General features: G+C 52.3%; 1 protein-coding gene and 1 pseudogene across 3 annotated transcripts in view; one reads left to right on the top strand and one right to left on the bottom strand.

Moving 5' to 3' along the window:
- The first annotated feature begins 816 nt into the window (after positions 1 to 816).
- On the top strand, positions 817 to 3063 carry LOC146600657 (uncharacterized; annotated as a pseudogene).
- A 1011-nt stretch (positions 3064 to 4074) lies between these two features.
- Positions 4075 to 15679, bottom strand: part of TMEM63B (transmembrane protein 63B) — a 41093-nt gene continuing 29488 nt past the window's right edge. For 2 of the 3 annotated variants that reach the window (XM_085320290.1, XM_085320305.1), the window contains 14 exons: positions 15097 to 15177; positions 14788 to 14911; positions 14205 to 14338; positions 13915 to 14052; positions 13488 to 13641; positions 13067 to 13173; positions 11489 to 11575; positions 9561 to 9626; positions 9229 to 9391; positions 8929 to 9034; positions 8616 to 8783; positions 8308 to 8423; positions 7899 to 7979; positions 4075 to 6697 (listed from right to left, as the gene is read on the bottom strand). In XM_085320290.1, coding sequence (XP_085176416.1) covers positions 6530 to 6697; positions 7899 to 7979; positions 8308 to 8423; positions 8616 to 8783; positions 8929 to 9034; positions 9229 to 9391; positions 9561 to 9626; positions 11489 to 11575; positions 13067 to 13173; positions 13488 to 13641; positions 13915 to 14052; positions 14205 to 14338; positions 14788 to 14911; positions 15097 to 15177 — 1693 coding nt within the window. In that variant the 3' untranslated portion in view covers positions 4075 to 6529. The remainder of the gene's footprint in view (positions 6698 to 7898; positions 7980 to 8307; positions 8424 to 8615; positions 8784 to 8928; positions 9035 to 9228; positions 9392 to 9560; positions 9627 to 11488; positions 11576 to 13066; positions 13174 to 13487; positions 13642 to 13914; positions 14053 to 14204; positions 14339 to 14787; positions 14912 to 15096; positions 15178 to 15679) is intronic. The other variant, XM_085320298.1, reaches the window with a different exon arrangement.

The following is a 15679-nucleotide window of genomic DNA, read 5'->3' as shown; positions in this document are numbered from 1 at the left end:
GGAAGGTGGGGTTTCGCCGCGCAGGATGTGCGGACGGTTCAGATTGAGCGAGGGCGGGGGAATTAAAGGCGCAGCGCCCGGCGGTCCCGCGGCTCCCCGCCCCGACGGGCGGGCGAAGCCGCTCTGCCGCCGGGGCGGGCAGCGGCGGTGCAGCGGGCCTGGCCGCCTCTGCCCGCGGGCACGGGGCGCCGCGGGCCCTGAGCTCGCTGAGCAAGCGTCAGAGCCCGGGGCTGACCCGGTAGCTGGCCCTGTGGTGAGCAGGTCTCGGGTGGGAGGGACCTCCTGAGGTTCCTTGCCCTGAATTGTCCCCTGATCCTGCTCTTGGGGTGCACAAACAGCTCAGGCAAGGCGAGATTGGAGCACCTCCAGCAGTGCTGGCTYAGCCTCGCCAAAGGCACCCATGCATTGGCTCCCTTGTTGGGTGCAAAGGGCTTCGGGCACACACAGGCCACAGCTGGAAATGGAAGGAGAAGGGGGAAGCAGTTTCCCCCGGGGAAGGAGTTGGTGGATGATGAGACAGCAAGCCACCAGCTCCTGGGGTAAGAGATGGCACTTCCCTGGTTCCAGCACCTGCAGCATGCTGCTGGCAGCCCAGCCCTCCCTGCAGTCCTGGCTATCATCACAGCTAGCCCTGTGGGCCTCCTAGCCAGCCACCCTTAGCTGTGGGATGCCGAGGAGCCACCCTGAGCAGGTCCCACTGCCGCAGGGCCTCCTGCAGCAGGGTTGGCCTTGCGTGCCTGCTTGCCGTGTGACTCACTGTGCACCTATGTGGGGCGGAGCCGCTGCTGGCATGCATGACTGGCAGCAGGGCTTAGCATGACACTATATGGTATGGCCCAGGAGTCCACGGCATGGCCCAGTGCCAACCAGCACAACTCAGCTCAGGCTGGTTCAACACCGCCCAGCCTAACCTGGCCTTCCATCTGCCCCAACCTGARGAAGAACAATATACCTTTCCCCAGGGCTGCCATCCTGGTGCTGGGGCTGGATGTGGTGATCCTAATGGACACCACCAACCGTGAGATCCCGTCACGTCCCATCATGCCTGGTTGCAGCTGAGGAGCCTGCTAACACTTCACATCATGTCACCTCAGGGAGCTGGCATCTGTGTGCTCCCCATTGAGTCCTTAGGAGGGTGCCTGCTTTCTGACCCATCACTCCCAGGCCCAGGAAGACAAGRACAGCTTTTGCAGGTCCTGCTTCTCACTGTGCCACATTGCGCTGTCAGAGCACATGCGGTATGATCTGGGTTGTTCTGCCCAAGCAAGGCATATGAACCAGAGCAGAGTTTCCACCAGTCCTGGCCCAATGCTGGTGAAGGAGTATTTTGTCTCCTTGTGCCTCTATTGTGAACAACTCCCTACCCACAACATGGGGCCATGACCCCATAGCTGGTGTGGGGCTGGGCTGAACCAAGGGCTCTGCACCACTTCTTTCTCAGAGTAATGCTTATGCTGGTAGTTTGTGGAGCAGAGGGGGAGGAGRGGGAATGCAATCCTTGGCCAGTTTGAGCCTTGGGGGAGAGGCTGAAACAGCACTTTGCCCAGCTGTGATGCTGAGACACAGCAAAAGAACAGAAAACTGGAGAAGAGCACAAAGAGCAGATGCAAGAGGAGAGAGACGAACTCCTTGCTAAGCAAGGTTACCCCAAGTTGCACACAGGGTCAGGAGCAGCGGTGCTGCCTGAGGGAAGGGCAACCAGGACACTCAAAGCCAGACAAAGCATAGCTGTGCCACTGTACACACAAGAGAAAGCTCCAGCTCTGGCCAGGACCTGTCAGAGCTGCCTTCTCCCTGTCCCCACCTCCAGGGAGTAAAGGACACACAAGCTCAGAGCTCACTTGGGCTGAGCTGAAGTGATTCTACACTGCTGAGGGCTCCCAGAAGAACCACTTGCAAACAGCTGGTGCTGCCCACCCATCCCAGCTGGTTCAGGTGGAAGGAGGCCATGTGCTACCATACTCTGGTGTGCTGGAGGGGACCACTGCATCACAGTATCAGCCAAAAGGCTGGTGCACTGCTGACCCTTGCATTGCAAGCTCCTTAGCTGACTCTCATGGGGTTTGAGATAGCTCTGGTGTAACTTCTTCCCATAGGCTGTCCGTGTCTTGCCTCTTGTTCTTGGGTGTAATTTCCTGCAAATACCTGCACAATTTCCTTGTTATTTTCTCTTCAAGCTTTCCTTTGTAGTGATGCCTATGGGGAATTTGGCAGCAGGTAATGTGCCTCTCATTTTGTTCCTACTGTTGTTTGTGTCTGTGCTCAGGTGTCACCTCTTCTTTGTCTTTCGATTGCAGGCTACCAGGGAGTGCCTTTTGCGCTGTGTTCACCCTGCACCAAGCTTGTGGAGGAGCATGCTGGTCCCACACACAAACCTGAACTCTGAGGCAGCCAGGTAGCAGGGATGCAGCTTGCCTCGACTCAAAACAGGGCTGTGGTGCATGAGGCGTCAAATACATCTGTGCCTGAGCAAGGTGAGGTGCAACCAGGCTGGCTGGGGTCACCAGTCCATCATCCTCACAGGGGCCTACACAGAATCACAGAATCGGTAAGGTTGGAAGGGACCTCTGGAGATCATCYAGTCCAACAAACCTGCTCAAGCAGGGTCACCTAGAGMATGTTAGWCAGGRTTGCATCCAGGCRGGCCTTGAATATCTCCAGAGAAGGAGACTCCACARCCTCTCTGGGCAASCTGTTCCMGTGCTCTGTCACCCTCAYAGGGAAGAAATTCCTCCTCATRTTCAGGCGGAACTTCCTGTGGTTCATTTTGTGCCTGTTGCCTCTTGTCCTGTCACTGGGCACCACTGAAGAGAGTCTGGCCCCATCCCCTTGACGCCCTTCCTCCAGGTATTTATAGACATTGGTAAGATCCCTTCTCAGTCTTCTCTTCCCCAGGCTGAAGAGGCCCAGCTCTCGCAGCTGTTCCTCACAGGGCAGGTGCTCCAGCCCTCTGATCATCCTTGTAGCCCTACTGTGGACTCTCTGCAGTAGCTCCAYGTCTCTCTTGTACTGGGGAGCCCAGAACTGGATGCAGTACTCAAGATGTGGCCTCACCAGGGCTGAGTAGAGCAGCAGGATTATCTCCYTCGACCTGCTGGCAACACTCTTGCTAATGCACCCCAGGATGCCATTGGCCTTCTTGGCCACTAGGGCACTTGGCTGGCTCATGGTCAATTTGTCATCCACCAGCACTCCCAGGTCCTTCTCTGCAGAGCTGCTTTCCAACAGGTCAGCTCCCAGCCTGTACTGGTGCAGGCACACCTCACTTCCCCACACCTCACTTCCCCACTACTGCAACAGGTGAAGGGGAAGAAAAGAAGCAATCAGTTATGACTGCCCTTCCCCAGAGCAGAACTGGAAGGGCTGAATCTTTGGTCAGTTGAGTCTATAAAGTGCTTTGAGCTCCAGGGCCAGAAATGGTGAATAAAACAGTRAATGACTGTCCCCTTCCCCGCAGCCCTAGGAGACTCCACAGGGCACCAGRCACTGCTCCAGCAAGCTGGAGGCAGAGCAGCCCTCAGAAGRCACTGCACACACATGTAGTGACTCTGCTTAGCCAAACAGGCCGGAGTACCAACTGGCTGGAAAACACTCATGCTTCAGCCTATGTTTAACAGCAGCAGCGAGCAGCCTGAGTCCATCTAGCTGCTGCGTGCCCAGGGTGTGCTGGTGGGCTTAGAAGAGTGCTCAGCTACAGGGAGCATCACACAGCAGAGAGCACTTCCAGCTTTGCTGTACTCCAAGGGCCTGGCATCCTTCACAAAGCCTTCAGCTGCCCATCCACCTTCACCAAGCTAGGAAATATGTCCAGTCAGGAACCTATCACGAGCTGCCATGTGCACTGCTGCTGAGATTTGCCCTGTGTGCAGAGATGGTACTGAGGCGGGTAGCGAGGGGCTGAGGAAAAGCACCAAGACCCATCTGGCTGTGCTGCTAACACACCACACAAACCCCCATTCTTCCCCCTGAACCACACATGCTCCCGCATTCTAGCTGCAGCCAACATCTCTCCTCTCAGGTCCCAACTCCACCCCGTTCCACAAAGACAGACACAAGAACAACAGCTTCTTTTTTTTTTCCTTTTTTCTTTTGTACACAAATATATACAGGGTATTATACACATCTCTACACAGACAGTGCCAATCAGAACACAGGTCTCCGTGGGAAGAGCCTGGCCACCACCTCGACAGCCACAGAGGCAGCCCTGGGGTTGCAACTGTGCGTACAGAGCCTGGAGCCATCCCAGCCAGCCTGCCATGTGGGGGTGGGGAGAGAAGGGTGCTAGATGGGTTCAGAAATATGGAAGCAGGATCAACATCCTCCCCGCTCCAGCCTGGGACCATGCTGGGAGCTCTCATCGCACATGCCGATTTCATTTCTAGCCTGTCCCAGGAGGGGATGGGTGACAATCAACATGCCTTTCCACACCCTGCACCCTTTTCAGCCCCAGTGCGGCTGCTCGGGGCCAGCCACAGCCTCCCCTCTCCCTGCCTCCAAAATCTTGTCTCCTCCCCTCTGCCCCCTAGTTCCCCTGGGCCTGGAATTCCTATTAGAGAGGTGTATGGAAAAGTCAGCTACATCCTTCCCAGAGCCATGTGACATGGGATAAGCCCTGTACCTGCTCTGTGCCTCAGGATCCCCTCCTCTGACAGGGGAAAGGGGGAGAAAAGAAGCAATCAGTTATGACTGCCCTTCCCCAGAGCAGAACTGGAAGGGCTGAATCTTCAGTCAGTTGAGTCTATAAAGTGCTTTGAGCTCCAGGGCCAGAAATGGTGAATAAAACAGTAAATGACTGTCCCCTTCCCCGCAGCCCTAGGAGACCCCACAGGGCACCAGGCACTGCTCCAGCAAGCTGGAGGCAGAGCAGCCCTCAGAAGACAGGCAAACATCAGCAATGAGCACCAAACAAGGTGGTGGCAGAGGATTCAGGGAAATAAATACAGTTCAATAGCAGGGAAATTTATTTTCCTTTACATTTTACACAACGTGGGAGGAGGAAGCAACTGAGGGCAAATGATCCTGACCAAAAACATCCTCACAAGAACCTTCAAATAGGGTCAAGTCTCCCTGCGTGCACCAGGGGCTTCAGTCTACGTCTCCTAYCTGCAGGTCTTGGGCCTGCCCCTGGCCCAGGGCCCCTCTCACATCCCTCCTGTCCCCTCCTTGCCTTTGGAACATGCCCATCACCAGGGAGGGCAGCAAGGGCAGAGATTGGAAAGGAATGACTTCCCCCTCTTGGGTTGGGTGAGGCCAGGTGAGCCCATGTCCAGCCCACAGAGGTGAAGCTTATAAATATAGCCAGCACAGGCCCATGAGGCCCTTGCCCTCATGAAAATGGTGRGCTTACTGGGAGAGGGCTCCTTCCCTCTCTGACCTCCTACTGCATTGAGCAGAGACTTGCAGGTGGCAGGGAAGGCAGCAGCCCAGTGTCAACCACGCAATGCCAACTCTGCATGTGCCAAGGGCTCTGTGGTCCAGGCCCATTCTCCCCTCTCCATAGCACCCAGGAGACCCCCACAACCCAGTCCTCCCTGTGCCCAGTGTGGCTGTGCAGACACAGGGCAGCACAGGGGGSTGGGTAGGAGGCAGGGGTCAGGTTGATTTTTGTTTGAAAGGGGAGCAAAAATGTGCAAAAAAAATGCTACTTAAAAGGATGTGGCATACCTCCAGCTGTGAGCCTTGGGAGGGGCAAGGGGCATCACCTTGGAGAGAAGCTGCCTATGCCTCCTCGTAGCTGTGAAAAATGCCCTCAGCACCTCTCACCCTGCATGGGGCTGCCCAACCACTCAGCCCATTGCCCTAGCCTTGCTTTTGGTGGGTGACGCCAATTCCCCACCTAGGACTAAGGGATGCAGGGATAGGTGCAGGGCATGGCCAGACGCTGAGCAATGGCCCGCGTGGCTATGGAGAGAAGAGATGACAGCTCTGCAGACACAACAGCTCCCTAGTGACCCAAAGCCACCCCCCTTCCCCAGCTCTTCAGTAATGGAGACTGCCAATAKGTTGGTTAAAGCTTTGTTTGTTGCTTGCCTGTAAATCTAATAAATTATTAGTGTTCCTGTTTCTCATCAGGAGGATGGAGGACAGAGGGGCATTCTCTAGAGTCCCAATGGTGCCTGAAGGTTCCCCCTACCCCYAATGTTCAACCCGTCCCCACAAAGCACCCAATTTTCCTGCTCTCTTGGGTCCTCCTGGTTCACCAAAGAAGCTCAGCAGGGGTCAAAGTCACCTTCCTTCCCAGCCCCTGGGGTTGTGTGGTCTGAATATGTGTTAAAAGAAGGTGGCTAGTAATGAGCATGTCCCTTGCAGCTGCCCAGCCAAGCGCCTGAAGGAGCAGTGGCAGAGGTGGTGGGGCAGGGAAATGGAGAGCCTCAGTGCCCCTGCCCTCACTGAAGGTAGTGGCCCTGGGGGTGGGCAACAGCAGCAGCTGGCACCCTCCCTGCCTGCTCGCTTCATTCAATTCTCTGTCTCAGTGTGCGGCAGCCTGCCTGGTGCCTGGGACTCTTTCTCCTCCCTCCTTTTGAGGTCCCTACTGGTGGATCTCATTCTCTATCAGGCTGTCCTCACACGACTGGAAATCTGTGTCGTTCATGCCATCTGCGTTGATGAGCTCTTCATCCTGGGACCCCTGCTCCTCGGACTCGGTTGCTTCGCCCTCCGGTGAGGAGTCCTGCAGCACTTGGGCGATGTACTTCTGCTAGGGCCACACAAAACAAGGGTGTGGGTTGGGGCAGGGAGAGCAGAAACACAAGTGAGCTCCGGGAGCTTCTCACAGCCCCTGTGGGATTCAGGGCAGCAAAGCACAGGGGGCTGAAGCACCATGTAAGCTGAAAAGGCAAGAAATGGTTCCCTCAGACTGCACAGGAGACCTAGGGGATGGGGAAGGTCATGCTGTGAAGTAACCTATATTACATATGCACGTCAAAGCCTAGCTCTCCCTAGAGAGCAGRAGGCTCCACTTCAAGCTATTCAGGGATTAAATTCAAAGATTAGTCAAAGTACTGCATTGAGCCCACAGATACGCATGCTTGCGTTGAGCTACCCAGAAAAGGAACTCTCCCTCCTCCTTTGTTCAGGACTCCTGGGCACAGAGAAGAGACCGGGTGGATGCAGGAGCTGCAATACAAACTCTCTGCCTTAGCACTCTGGGCCTAACAGCAGAACAGAGAGAAGGGTGCAGCTGCAGCCTATCATGGGCAGCAGTGTCCAGCCAGGAGATCTCCCCTACAATGCTCAGCTGGGGAGYATTAAGGAGCCCAGCAGCTCCTCAAGCACCCCTTCCTCTGCATAGACCTCAGTCACAGCTTAAAAAAAAAGAAAAGAAAAGAAAAAAAGCTTACTGTGGTAGAAAGTATCTGGAATAGAGCAAGCAAGCGAAGAAGTTGTTCAGAAGACTGAACCTGGGATCTCAAAATTAGGCAGGGGGAATCTCCTAAGGCTTTGARCAGAAAAAGCATTTTCTTTGCTTTCAATATAATTCCTACAGAGATCCCTTTGCATTGGCCTGAGGGCCAGCACTGTGGGTGATGGCCTTTGTCCATCAGGAAAGGCTATCRCCCACAGTGCGTCAGAGATGCAGAACAAGAAAGGAGACTTGGATGGTCTGAATTTACTATGCTGGCTGAGAGAGAGGCAGAAAGTGATCAYACAGCATCTGGGGAATGGAGGAAAAGGGTGTGGGGTGGGCAGAGGGAGGATTAAAATTCATCACCCATCTTAGGTGAGTGGCATGAGGCCCAATACTTGCCTTCCACCCTCATCAGGAGGCTTTGGGTGCTGCTTGATAAAKGCCGAGAGGGAGGCACTTGGACAAGAAAGAAAACACACAGGGGTACCTCCTCCCTCCTAAACCTGGGTAAGGAGTGTGCCAGGGCATAGACGTGTGGACAACAACTTACTGTGGATTTGGGAGCTGGCAGGTTGGTGGCAGGTCTCCCATTCTGCCTGCTTTCTATAGCATCCACCTCTGTGTGGTCAATCTGTGGTAAAGGAAAGATCAAGAGAATGCCAGGGCGACACACACATTTGCTGTCTTATTGTCCCCAAACTTGCTGCAGGAGCCACACTCTGTTAAGGGCTAGAGCTCTGCATAAAGTATAGGAGGAGCGTCCCATGGCACAGACACWGTCTAGCTCTAGACTGCTTGGAAAACTTTCCTCTTAGGGAACCTGGAGTTCCAAAGGCTCTGCCGGTGACCAAGCTCACAGGGCAAGGCTGGTGCCCCCCCAAAGCTTCTGCTGTCTGACTACTAAGTTGTGCTCCCACAGGAAGGGCTCCACACTCCCCTAACCCAGCACCGAGCCTCACCTTGTAGTTGTGAGCACTGAGATACTTGAAGTGCCCGAAGCAGACGTGACAAAGGCAGATCACAATGGTGATCACAAGGACTACAAAGGTGAACATGGAAGTCGGGGCCAGGAACCCTGGGACAAGACAAAAGAAAAAGAGTCACAATGTCACAGCAGCTCTGGCTGTGTTCTATCCAGGCAATTGCCAGGAGTGTGGCTCGGCAAGACTTGGCCATGGCCAGTTGGTCTGTAACTGGGTGTTGAAAGAGGCCAAAAGCAAGGCACTTTGGCAGGGGCAAGCTTCCCACAAGTTCCCCTGGCATTTACCTGTGCGCATGGTGGAGAAGAAGAGAAGCCAGAAGAGGCAGAGGATAGGGGCTGCAACAACCTGGTTCACGGCCCCCGAATGGATTTTCTTGTCCAGCTTGGCAGGCAGGTAGGCATAATACAGGTTGTACCGGTCTACCAAGTGCTTAAGCAGCATATACATGAGCCCTGAGAGATATCAGCAGAGAAGGGAAACAAAGTCTTTCCTAATGCCTCTAACCTACCAGTAATATCTTTCCCCACTCCATCCTGTTCCCCTCCAGAGCTCTCCCTGCTATCCTCCAATGCAGGGATGTGGAGGGGCATTGCTTACCGAAGGGGACAATGATGGGACAGGTGATGCTATACGTCATGACCACAGTGAAGACACACATCATCCAGGCATAAGCGGCCCCAAACTGAAACTCATAAGCCTGGTGCTGCAGGAAAGAGCAGAGGCCTGTCAGCGCAGCCCCAGAAGCCAAGCAAGGGTGCTAAATGACACCCCTCTGTCTGCACATTACACCCACATTATATAACAGCATTTGGTAGGCCAAGGTGTGCGGGTGCCCCAACAGAGCACTTTCAGCCCTGAATAGAAGCCATAATCCTGTCCCCCAGCCCCCCTACATACTCGCTTGACATTTCGCCGTTCAGCAGCTGAGCGGGCCAGGCACAGGCGTATCATATACATGAGCAAGCCAGGGATGCGCAGCAGGTCCATGGCATTCCCAATGAAGGCAGAGGCGATGACATAGTTCACAAAAAAGGCCCCGTTATCTGGCAGAAACACACACCTGAGGAGAAGAGAGTGAGAAAAGGCTACAGGAGGTATTCCCTCTACCACAAGGCTGTGTAAGGGATGGGCCAGAAGCCCCAGGTGCAGGAGGCAAGGCCATGTGGACCTTTGGATGTCAGCAAGGATTCCCCATTACAACAGAGGCCCTTCTCTCCTCCTCCACTTACTCAAATCGTACCGCAGCTTCAGCTAGGAACTTCTTGTCAAATAACCAGCGGAAAAATACATCCAAGCTGTGGGGAAACAGCAGAGGGGAAGAAAAAAGGGAAAAATAATTGAAAGAGTTCAATGTGAGCACAGAGAGGTTTGTAGACAAGGACATGTGAACGTGCCYCTGCACCTTGACCACTCTGTAGAACTAACTACAGTGCTAACAGGCAGGTCTACATAGCCAGACATACAGTCAGGACAGGGTGTCATCTCATAGGGCCCACCAGCCRTGGTCTTCCTCTCTCTAGTGTTAGTAAAGAGTAAAGTCTTTAGTGCATGTAAACCCTACTGGCAAAAGCCGCATCCTGTTGAGATGCACACTGCAGGGGACAGTATACCAGTTTTCATTTTCACTCTCTCTTGTTCCCAAGTATGCAGCATGGAAGGTGTATTGTTTTATGTTACTACTTTACAGAGGAGCTTTAATAAAACAGAAACCAGCTTTTTCTTGCTTTAGCAAGTATAAAAGCTCAAGTKAAGTGATGGTTATTACTTCTTTTAAACAATATAGTTTAAAACAGTAATTAAGTACAAAACAAAGTTGTGATATCATACAGACATACACAYGCAAACAAATGGAAGGTGCTCTAAAAAGACCTGAATTTTTAACCATAATCCTTATTGTTCTCTTGGGACTGTCACTGGCACTTGAGTAAGCTGAACATCAGGAAAAACAAGACAACCCAAAAAAGGATGTAAAATTTCCCATTCTTATATGCACTTTTCTCTCATTGCCCTGATCCTGTCAGTAAAATATTTTCCTTTCTCCATGCAAAKAACAACAGGTGATTGACTCTATAGYAAAAACTAGTACAAGGTACCCTCAAGTACAGACATCAAAATACTTATGAGAGAAGCAAATCCTATTTCCCTTGATTCTAGATCTTGCAAATAAAACCRTGTGGTCTTCTGACACCTTCAGGGCAGAGTACCGAGCTCTGAGTGCAACAGCATCATGATTTTGTGCTCAGAAGGAAATCCCATTTGTTTAAAGACATGGTACCCATTTAAAATGCAAACCCTCAGAGCATTCACTTGCCTAGATCATAAGATTATATYGACAAGACATTTTTAATCTACCTGGGAAACTTTGTTGCAGTCACTCACTGAGATGGAGAATTATTTTTCTGTCTCTTATCAGAAGCCTCATCTGTTCTCAGATTTAGCCACTGAGGGACTGTGTCCTTGCCTCAATTTAGTGGGTGTAGATCTCCTGCACCACAATGCCCAAGTAATTCCCTACTGCAGTGAATAGCCCCAGCCAGTTTTCCTTTCTTCTTAGTCATGCTGTTCCCCACTTTGCCACTGTTCTGTGCCTAGAGCCCATGCTGATGGCTGACAGCTGATGCAACACTGTTTGTCAACATATTATGATAGGTCCCAAAGAAAAAACTGGCGTATCCAGRATAAGCATTTCTGCACCCTACAGGTGATTCCACCCTCCCCACCCAAGTAGTACAACCTACTCAGTTCTGGCTCAAATGAAGAATTCACTAGTTTTGCACAAAATTGTGAGTGCAGATTCAACATAGAGGTAGAGAACATCTCCTTCATCAGCAGATCTCAAACAGACCTTTTACATACATCCATAGAGCATGCCAAGTTTTTGGGTGTTATTAGCAACACCAAGGCACACGTGAAGAGAGCTGCAGGATGTGTAGTGATGGCCTTATCTGACCTATATGCAAACAGTTGCTACTCATGATTCAACAAGTTCATTACAACCCAACTGTGTGTGATCTAGCCTCGTCCACTAACCAGAATTAAATGACACCTCCCAAAGGGGAGGGTGGCCAGCACTCACGGAGCAGGAGAACAGAGGTGCATCTCAACCCTCCACACATTCCAGGTCTCTGCACTTGCTTTGCTTTCCCTCTACACCTACCTGCTCAGGCCCAGTGAAGGCAGCAGTAAAACCATGAAGATGAGGAAGGTATAACATTTGTGCATGGTTGTCCTATTCTCTCCAGACCTGAGGGCAGAGAAGAGGCAATTAACCCTTCAGTCACTCCATTATTCCCAGAAGCAGTACCTCAGTCACCAGGAGTCATGGCAGAGATGCATGCCCCCAAGTAGACCAGAGGTGGGAGAGTGAGCCCAGGTCTCCCCCTGCGCATATCCTGGCCACAGAGGGAGGAAGAGGCTATCATGGAAGAGGTGACAAGAGATACAGCAGAGGCAAAGAGGAGACAAGCTTGTGTCTACTCAGGAAGGCTTCCCTTTCTGGGGCGGGGGGGGGGGGGGGGAAACAGACAAATGAGAGGGCCCAGAGGCAACAGTGAGAGAGAAAGATGAAGACAAGGGACAGGGTAAGCATTTTATAGAGCCAGGGAACGAGTGGATGATGTGTTGAGAAGAAACTGGCTTCATTCAGTAATCTGCAGCTATCAGAGGTGCCAGCARAAAAAGGCCTACATTATTTCATGTGGTGGAACCAGGGACACAGGCAGTGTGGAAAAGGGCAGAACTGCCTAGCAGCCTTCAGTTGCATCCCACCCCACAGCCTGGGAAGGCCTGTTTAAGTATGTCTTATGCATAAGTGTGGATAGACAAATATTAGAGACTGTTTAACCAGAAGGTAYCTATAAAGGTGATCTATTCTAGGAGAGATTCAGCTCTCCCATTTCCAACAGTATGGGCAAGCTCCTCAGCCAAACTTCCCTGAGCATAGCCCACATCCGTCCCAAGCAGTCTATTTTAGGCATCTACCATCCTTCTCATCAGAAAGCTCTTCTGAGTGTCAAATCCCAATMTCATACTGCCCATTACTGACACTGATAAGTATTTCCCCCTTTCTCTCTGGTGTGTCTGAGGTTTATTCTTGAGTCTCAGTTCCTCCACCTTTTCCACATGGGCTCTACCAGCCCTTGCATCATCCTCATTTGCTCTTTGGGGGACTCTCTGCCATCAGTCCTCATGTCTCTTGACCTGCATCCCTCAGAGCTGGTGGCATCTCCCAACCAAAGTCTTTGCAACACAGAGCAGAAGAGAAAGCTCATATCAAACATGCAMATGTGTTTGCTAGTGCTTTGCACTTCAAATACATTCTCTATTGACAGAAGCCATAACAGCTAAGACAATTTTTCCTTGGAAAAGCTATGACTTACACATGGGTACAGGCATGCTACATCTGCCCACTCACCTTAGCCAAGGCTTCTCTTGCTGCTGGTATTTCTCTCAGTGACCAGCCCCAAGTTCTCCCATCTTTCTCCCACTGCTTGCAGACCTACACCAAGTTTAGCTCAAACAACCATGCCATAGAACAATATATGGCCAGGGACTGGTAGGGCAGTTGTTTGACAGATGCTAAAGTGTACAAGAAGTGTCACATAACATCATGTCTTGGAGTGGGAGACAGAAGTTCAAGCAAGAGGAGCCAGCCAGAACCCTTGCTTCTGTGAGAAGTGTCAAGTGCCCAGGTAGCATGCTGGTATGGCTAAGAACAGGCACTGGCTGTGCTTACCTGGTCCAGTGCGCTTCGAAGAAGGCAGAGTAATACACAATGGTGGGCAGCAGAGCAGAGAAGCACCACAGCAGCAGRGTGGGGAAAAACTGAGTGATGATGGGGTTCTGCAATGAGGCAGAGAACAGACTGCGCATTACACATGATGCAGCAGCTCTCAGGTGAGTCAGAGATGATCTGCGATGAAGCTAGTGCTGAGTGCCCAGCACCACAGCTGCCACAGCCCCCTGGCCCGGCTCAGCACCTCCTCCCAGAGGCTGAAGAGGGCACAGCAGGGCATACCAGCCCCTCTCCTGGAGCTTCCCTCCCTGGCTGTCAGGTTGACAGTCTCTCTTACTGCCCCCTTGGCTGCAGTAGCTGCTGTGCCTTGGGGTGATTTCACTACTATTCATGGTCCTGCATCCCTCTCCTAAGGCCTTACATTAAGGTACTCCACAGGCTTTGTGACATTGAACTTGTCCATAGTGGTGATGATGATAGCAGGTGTGGTGAGGAAGAAGAGAAGGATGAAGAGGACCACGTTGATAACCAGGCAGCGGATCCACCAGATGAAGCCCCGGATTGAGAGGTGTTCCCTGGGCAAGAGACAGGGCATCAGAATGGCCACACAGGGAGAATGGCAACTCCAGAGCCCCACATCTGCAACACTAGTCCAGACTGCATAACAGACATTGGGGAACCAGACCCAGGCTTTCCCCCAACCCTGTGTCAGACCAGACCCTCTAGCTCAGCCAAGATGGGCTTCAGCAAATCATTTAGTTACCAGAGAAGCAGAAGGGGAGGGACACATGGAGAGTGCACCCCTTTCCCCATCCTTGGGGCCTGCTAACCCCTGCAGAAGTGCTCACCAGTAGATGTTCTGTGGGTCAGGGGCATAGCTGACTGTCCAGTTGGAGACATGGAGGGACTCACTGCAGGAGGAGGCCCGGGGTTCCCCACGGCATGCACAGCCCTGGCACTTGCAAGCATTGAAGTCTTTGAGGATTCTGGAGAAGGAGGAAAAGAGAGAGAGATGCTGACAAAGAGGGCTGGCAGGGAAAAGCCAAGGAGGAGTGGCTTGGTGTGGGCATTACTCTGATTTAAGAGGAGAGCTGGGAGAGGTCACCTTCCTGGGAAAGACAGGCCCCTCTGCACTCACATGGCTGTAATAGTTTCATTGTGAAAGGTGACAAAGGCCATCCCCAGAGGCTTCTCGTTCACCTTCTCCTTCTCCCGCTTGTAGTCATCTTTGAGTTTCTCCTCCAGCTTAGTGTAGTACTCAATGGCTTCCACCTGGGCAGGGCAACAGAGGTTACAGCAGAGACCTCACATCCCTGATCTCTTCATGCCATGACAACAGCACTGTAAGGAGACGATCTGCAGCCAAGACAACCTAGACCAGCTTGCAGGACAGCAGCTTTGTTAGCTCTGCATCTGAGTGTTAGGAAGGAGCAAACAGAACAGTGGCATGGAGGATGGGAAGCTGTTTGCAGCTGGGCGAACTCTGTCTTTGCCACAGTAATAGGGAAAAGGAAAAAAGAGCTAATTTTCCTTAAACAGAGCCCAAGCYGCCAAGAGGAGCCAAGGAGGCTGCAACATGCTCCTATCCCAGGACTGCTTCTGTATACAGTGGCTGTCAGGAAACAAGAGTACTAGAAGTCAACATGGGCAGCAGAGAGACAGTTTCCTGCACCCAACACCCTGCAAGCCCCTCTGTCCAACACCTCATGATTGTGCCACACCTCCTCACAGCCCCTGATGACACAGCAGCACAGGTGACCACAGGGCTTGGGGTTGATCATGGATGGGGTGTTCTCCTTGCTCTGCAGATTAGTGAAGTAGATTCTCCCACGCTCAGCTTTCTTCCTGCAACACGAGAGGGGGAAAAGGAAGAAAGAACATGGCTCAGAAAAGCCTCTGTGGCATCAGATTCAAGGACCAGCCTCTGAGAAGGGCTCACTCATCACCTCAGGCGCATCCTAGCCCTGTCTCTGCAGCTTCCCCTCACTCCTGCCCCACAGCCTACCCTCTCTCCCCATGCCAGGAGTTACCTTTCTGCATCAAGGAACATCAGCCTGGCCACGTCATAGCAGGGACGAGCCTCCAGAACAGTGCAGTTGGCATAGGCCTCCCTACAAACAGGAAATACCAGCCTATCACAGGTGGCACCAAAATCTGCATCTCAAGGAAATCTCATGTGTCCAGGACTTCCGCCCGCCTTGGGCCAAGTGTCAGGGAGCACAGTAAAAGCTTGCCAGGGACAGGATAACTGCCTGCAGTCTCTGCCCTTTACAAGGGAAGCAGTGTGTACAGGAAACACTGTATCCTCTGTGCTCTGACATGGGAGGTCTCTTCAGATTTTTGCCCTGGGAGGAATTGGGGCTATCCATGTTATTTCCAAGAATATGGGAGAAGGGATTAGAGAAAGGACAGAACACATCGGGTGGAGCAGGCAGGAGAGAAAGGGATGGAGAATTTTTTTTAAAACTTAAACTATAGTTGTGACAGCAAGGCACCCCTCCAACCCCACATCTCCTCTTCGGCTTCTTTTGCCAGAGGCCTTAGGGTCAGAAAGAGGCAGAAGAGTTCCCAAAGGGTTCAAATCATTTCTCCTTTCTCTAGGATGCTTCTAAA

The sequence above is a fragment of the Rhea americana genome, unplaced genomic scaffold (genome assembly GCF_003343005.1).
Source record: "Rhea americana isolate MKP2758 unplaced genomic scaffold, rheAme1 scaffold_119, whole genome shotgun sequence".
NCBI lineage: Eukaryota > Metazoa > Chordata > Aves > Rheiformes > Rheidae > Rhea > Rhea americana.
Note: the sequence above shows the minus strand (reverse complement) of the source record. Positions and strands in the feature narration are given on the sequence as shown.